Here is a 6,305-nt window from a genome sequence, read left to right as displayed (position 1 = left end):
GCTGGCCGTGCCATGCCGGTGCTGTGCCCGTGCTGGCCGTGCCGTGCCGGTACCATGCCCGTGCTGGCCGTGCCAGTGCCGTGCCCGTGCTGGCTGTGCCGTGCCGGTGCTGTGCCCGTGCTGGCCGTGCCGGTGCCGTGCCCGTGCTGGCCGTGCCGTGCCGGTACCGTGCCCGTGCTGGCTGTGCCAGTGCCGGTGCTGTGCCCGTGCTGGCCGTGCCGGTGCTGTGCCCGTGCTGGCCGTGCTGTGCCGGTGCCGTGCCCGTGCTGGCTGTGCCAGTGCCGGTGCTGTGCCCGTGCTGGCCGTGCCGGTACCGTGCCCAGGGCCCAGCGGTGCTGCAGGCCTGCGTGTCCTGCCGCAGGAAGCGGTGGCCGGTGTCATCTCCATCTGCTTCCTGCCGGCTCCTTGGGAGCAGGGCTGTGCCTGGGCAGCTGCTCCCGTGCTGTCACTGAGGTGACCAGCGCAAGGTGCCGGCATTGTTCCCGTGGCCACCGCATTCCTGCCACTGCCGGCGGAAATGCCGGAGCGAGAGCGAAGGCCTGATGCTCCCTGGGGATGGGACAAAGGCTGGGCCTGCCCATCCTCCTCCTCCTCCTCAGGAGGGGACCCTGGGGGCTGTTGGGGTGCAGCTCTGGGGGTCTCACTCGTGCATCAGTCCACCGTGAACACGGGCACTGAGGGGTGCAGGTGGTGCCCAGGTGCTGGAGGAGCTGGTGGTGTCCCACAGCCACGCCGCACATCCCTTGCCAGCCCTGGCTGGGCATTGCTGTCCCTGTTCCCCCTGGGGACAGCCAGAGGTCCCCAAGGACCGCAGAGCTCCTGCCGCTGTTCAGCCCTCTCGCAGTGTCCCCTGCGTCCCTGCTGGGCGTGCTGGAACCTGGCAGATCCCGTCCTTGTCCTGCCGGGACAGACCCTGCTGGCACAGCCAGGGCCAGGACTGCCCTGCACCGCTCTGCCCGTGTCCCCAGCAGTGTCCCTGTGCCCACTGTGCCCCAGCTCCTGTTGCAGTACGGCTCTGGCACTGCTGTGGCACGCGGGGCGCAGGGAGCGTGGCCGAGCTCAGCAGCTCCCACCTGCCTGCGGGCAGCCGGCCAGGCCAGGAAGAGCCAGAGATTCCTTAGGTCTCCCGGCCCAAGAAGCCTCTTCCTCCTTCCAGGCTGGCCACAGCCCAACCAGGAGGTCCTCCCTGGCCTCCTCCTCCCAGGCTGGCGCGGGAGGGCTGGGGTCAGGCCTCAGCTGTGCAGCCCCTGGCCGCAGCCCAAGCGCTTGGGGCTGGGGGACATCCGTGGGACATCGCTGCCCTGCTGGCACGGCCACGGCAGCCGCTCCAGGGGTCTCAGGGGTGCAGGGACCTCACCCAATCTCTTGGGCAACGTGCCTGCTGCCGCTGCTGGGGAGGCCGAGCACGGGCATTGAGGGCTGGTTTGGGGTGCAGGGGGAGAGCCCTCCCAGTTCAAACCAGAAGCAGCAGCACTGGTTGGAGCAGTGGCAAGGGAGGAACGATAAACCTCCCAAACATCCCAGAGCTGGGGCTGGGGGCACCTGGAGGGGGCTGTGACCGGGACACCATGTCCTGCCCCACCAGCCCTGGGAGGCTGCTGGCTCTGGAAAACTGGGCATGAGGGCCAGGGCAGAAGTGGGCAGTGGGGATGGCAGGGTTTCTCAGGGCAGCTGGTGGTGGGGACATGGGGCAGCAGTGGCTCCAGGGATGCCGGGGGTCCCGGGCAGGGTCCCAGCGGTGCCGGGGCTCTCGGGCAGGGTCCCGGGGCTCCCGGGCAGGTCCCGGCCGTACCGGGCTCCCGGCCCGTGGCGCCGTGGCCGGAGCGCTGGCGCGGGGCCGGGCAGCGCATCCCTCCCGCTCCCGGCGGATGAGCTAATGGACGCCAGCTGGGTCCCGGCGCTTCCCCAGCCCCGCTCCCAGCCCGCAGCTGCAGCCCTTCCGCAGCCCCTTAACCCCCTCCCCGCCGGCACTGCCGACCCCTGCCCGCAGCCCCCCGCCCGGAGCGTCCCTCGGGGGCAGCTCCCTGCAAACAGTGAGGGGCTTGGAGGCCTCGCATGGGCACCGCCTCTCGCGTCCCAGCCGCGGCTGGGAGTGTCCTGTCCCGTGGGGTCCCATCCCTTTGCAGGGCTCAGCCCCTCCTCCCTGCCTGCGGGGTCCTACAGGGACCCTCAGTCCTGAGCTTTGGCCCCCTGTCCCCCACATGGGTCCTGCTCACAGCCACGTGGGGTGGGGACACCAAGATGGGGGATGCAAGGATGGGGACAAGTAGGGGACGAATGCCAGGGGTACGAGGGACAGGGACACCAGAAACGGGGATGCCGGGAATAGCAGTGACTGAACACAAGGGGCAGGGATGCCCTGGAGGACCAGCATCCCTGTGCCCTTCCAGCATTCCCTCCTGCATCTCGCAGCCTCTCTGACCTGTGTTTTCCCACCCTCCTTGCCAATGCCACAGGCTCAGCACATGGCTTCACTCCTTGCTGAGCACCTCCTCTGGCAGCAGTGGGCTGGGGAAGGGGCTGCCATGGCCCCAGCGCCTGCAGACAGCCCGAGGAGAGAGCAGTGGCACCTGAGATCCCTCCCCACCAGCAGGATGGGAACCCCTGCCTGCCCTTCCAGAAATCAGCATTTACTGAGTTAATAATCATAACTCTTTATTATAAAGATGTATTTACATGGAACAAATCTTTACAGACACAGGAGACAATCAGCAGGGCCCAGCTCAGAGCCGGGGCCCCTCCTTTGGTGTAGGCAGAGCTTGACAGAGACCCCAGTGCCCCCTGTCCCTGCTGTCCCACGGCGTGAAGCAGAGGGGCCCAGGACCCCGCAGTGTGTCCTGGGTGGGGACCCCACCCCACCACGAGGTGGGTCTGCCAGCGGGAGAGGGAGGGCAGCTCACCCGGGGTGTGGGACGAGCACCATGGGAATAAATAGACCCAGGACAAGCTGTGTGCTCCCCCCCGGGCTGGGGCAGGACCCCGAGGGGGCTCACAGACCCTGAGGAGAAGCTGCTCTGCCTGACAAAGTGCTTTGCGCAAAGCCCGTGGTCCCGGAGGGCCGATGCCCGAGCCGGCCCCGTCCCCAGCGGGACAGAGCATCGTGGCAACCCCGACCCCTCTGCAGGCAGCCCCCGTCCATCCAGCCCTGCGGGGCAGCGAGGAGGGGCAGGATGCACCCACAGTGCCAGACACGGCACCGGGACCAGCAGGGAGGGCTCACAGGGGGGACCCCAGGCTCAGGGCCGGAGGATGAGCAGAGCGGGCGAGAGCTCGGCGTGAGCGATGGAAGCCGTGTCCGTGGAAGGCGGCTGGCAGCCCTGCAACGAGAGCAAGCCCAAGTACTTATGAGTTCCCTCCTGGCACCGTCGCACGTTTCCCTGCATCCCCCGTGGCCCGCAGCATCTCACCTGGCTCAGAACGGCATGGGGCCCTTGTGGGACAGCCGGGGCCGGGGCCGCCGGTACCTCCGCCAGCCCCCCGGCCGCTGGCCGGTCCCACGCCGCGCACCCCGCGGCCGCACCAGCCTTCGGCTGAGGCCATCCGGGGCATCCTTCCCGTCCGGCGCCTTCCCCAGTGGCCCTGAGGAGATCGGGAACAGCGTTAGCCACGTGTCTCCCGAGGCAGGGCAGGGACGGCAGTGCCGTGGCCCCGGGCCGCCCGGTTTCCTGGATTGTCCCCAACGAGAGCCATCGCTGCCGAGTGTTTCCTGTGCGGGGCCACCTGTGCCAGGCATGGCCACCTCGTGCTGCCGCGGCAAGCAGCCTCACCGCGGGGCACGGGGCAGCTCAGCCTCCGCCTTCGGCCCCAGCCCTCCCTCAGCCGCCCCCTTCTCCGTGCCACCGGGACCCTCAGCCCTTCACATCCCCTTCGTGCCCTGTGCTGGTGCTCCCGGCGGCGGTCCCGTTCCCTGGGGGCCCTGGAGCCCCTGGCCGGGATGCTCTGGTCCCCGAGCACTGGTCCTGCTCCCCTGGCTGACGGCGGGGATGCTCCGGTGCCAGCTCCGGTGGCAGCGGGGCCCGGGGTCCCTCGTGGGTCCGGCTGCGGGACCCAGCGGTGCCCGGGGCTGTCACCGCTGCTCCGGTGGCTCCAGCTCTGCGCGGGGGCCGGGGGTTTTTGGTTCCAAAGAAAGCGCTTTGTGTTTCCCCAGCCCAGCGAGAGCGGATCCCGGCGCTGCGGGCGGGGGTGCCGGTCCCCCCGCGCCCCCCAGCCCGCGGCCACCCCGGCTCGGTCCCCTCTCTGCTCGCTCCCTCCCCCGATCCCCCGCAGCCCGCGCGGGTCCCCGCGGGTGCTGGGCTCTCACCGGGGGCGGCCAGGACGAGCCCGAGCAGCAGCAGCAGCAGCAGCAGCGGGGCCAGCAGCCGGCGCGGCGCGGCCATGGCGGGGGGCGGCGGGGGGCGGCGGGGGCGGCCGCCGGGGGAGCCGCATTTGTAGGCGGTGAGAGCCCGGCCCGGCCCCGCCGCCTCCCGTCATCTGGCCCCCGGGATGGGGGCGAAGCGTCCGCCCCCCGCCCTGCCCCGCCCCGCCGCCGGGACACCGCCGCGGCTTTCCCCGCTCCCGATCCCCTCCCGGCTCCTGCTCCGGAGGGATTCCCCACCCACAGCCCCCTCAGCGCGCCCCCACTGCTCTCCGCCCCCCCCGGCTTGTCCGGGAACCCCCATCCAGCCCCAGTCTTGGACCCGCTCCCAGCCTAGCCCCGGCCTCTGTGCCCAGCCTGCTCCAGTGCTCCGGGACCCCCGGATGGGACCCCCGCACCCAGAATGGCCCCCAGGCCCTAACGCTGGCCTGGGACCCCTGCACAGCCTGGATCCGGCATGTCCCCTTCCACCCCGCTCCTGGGACCCCCTCCCAGCCTGATCCTCGGATTCTGGGACCCCCCACTTCACCTGGCTCACCCCTCCCGCTGCCCCCCTTTCCCCCAGGCTGTGCTGACCCCCACCCGCGGTCCCCTCCAGCCCCACCGGCAGCCGGTGTCTGCAGAGGGGTCGGTGTGTGGTGAGCTGCCCACAGCCCCCACTCGGGAGGGGAGGAGGGAGAGAAATCAGGAATGCCTTTGAGCCCAGGAGGAAGGGAGAAGTGGGAAAAGGGGTTAAGGTTTTGGGGTTTTTCTTATTACCCTGCTCTGATTTGATTGGTGATAAATATATTAAAGGGGAGATTTAGAACAGATTTTAGGAAGAAATTCTTGGCTGTGAGGGGGTGAGGACCCAGCACAGGGCACCCAGAGCAGCTGTGGCTGCCCCTGGATGCCTGGAAGTGTCCAAGGCCAGGCTGGACAGGGTTTGGAGCAACCTGGGATAGCGGAAGGTGTCCCTGCCATGGCAGGAGCTTGGAACAAGACGGGCTTTAATGTCCCTTCCAACCCAAACCATTCCGTTATTCCATGATTTCATGAAATTCAATTTATTTCCCCAAACTGAGTCTGTTTTACCCATGCCTGCACCTTGTGGCATCCTGATCCTTATCTCCAGCTTTTCCTTGTATTTTCCCTCCCTGCTCAGTTGAGGAGGGAGCGATGGAGCAGCTCTGGGGGCTCAGGCCAGGGTGAGCCCTCACAAAGGTGGGTGACATCAACCCTCAAAGAGGTGAATGATGACTGCACCCCGAGAGAGCCCCGGCAGCGGGGTGAGGAGGGTGGGCCCGAGAGGACGTGGGGGCAAAGAGGGGCATATGGGGGGTGACCTGGGGGTGTGGGTATATGGGAGGGTCTGGGAGGGGCTGTAGGGGGTCGGGGTGTATGGGGGGGCTGCAGGAAGGGCTGCTGACTGTATTGGGTTGGGGGGGCTCTAGGAGGGGCTGCAGGAGGGGCAGGAGGATGATCAAGGGCTGTAGCCGGTGTGAGGGTACCATGTCCCAGCCCCACACGTGTCTGTGGTACCAGGGGAGGGGCACATCCCCTGAACCTGTTCCAGCCCTGTTGGCTGAGGCCCGTCGCCCCGGCCAGGTTCTCCTGCAGCCCCCGCTTGTGGCGCAATGTGGGGTCAGCCCTCCCCGGCAGTGCCGCGCACCCCCAAAGCCATGGTGCTCCTCCAGGGGCACCGGGAGCTGCAGCCTCATCCCCGCAGCCCGGCTGCCGAGCTCTGCGGGGCGGGGACGATCCCCGAGGCACTGCCTGCCAGGCAAGCCCAGGGATCCTGGCAGCATCCCGGTGCCACCGAGGCACACCCTGGGCACACCCTGCCTGCCAGGGTAGCCCAGGGGTCCTGGCAGCATCCCGGTGCCACCGAGGCACACCCTGGGCACACCCTGCCTGCCAGGCAAGCCCAGGGGTCCTGGCAGCATCCCGGTGCCACCGAGGCTTCCGCATT

General features: G+C 68.9%; 1 protein-coding gene across 1 annotated transcript; it reads right to left on the bottom strand.

Moving 5' to 3' along the window:
- Positions 1-2,638: 2,638 nt before the first annotated feature.
- APLN (apelin) lies at positions 2,639-4,384 on the bottom strand. The gene is made up of 3 exons (XM_088062561.1): positions 4,301-4,384; positions 3,408-3,579; positions 2,639-3,317 (listed from the first exon to the last, which is right to left on the bottom strand). The coding sequence occupies exons 1-2, from the start codon at positions 4,374-4,376 to the stop codon at positions 3,413-3,415; spliced, it is 243 nt and encodes an 80-aa protein (XP_087918687.1). The 5' UTR covers positions 4,377-4,384; the 3' UTR covers positions 2,639-3,317; positions 3,408-3,412.
- Between the last annotated feature and the right edge of the window lie 1,921 nt (positions 4,385-6,305).

Source organism: Pseudopodoces humilis, chromosome 15 (assembly GCF_049639895.1).
Source record: "Pseudopodoces humilis isolate 2021_Gansu_Grassland_sample_001 chromosome 15, ASM4963989v1, whole genome shotgun sequence".
Taxonomy (NCBI): domain Eukaryota; kingdom Metazoa; phylum Chordata; class Aves; order Passeriformes; family Paridae; genus Pseudopodoces; species Pseudopodoces humilis.
This window is presented reverse-complemented; position numbering and strand designations above follow the sequence as displayed.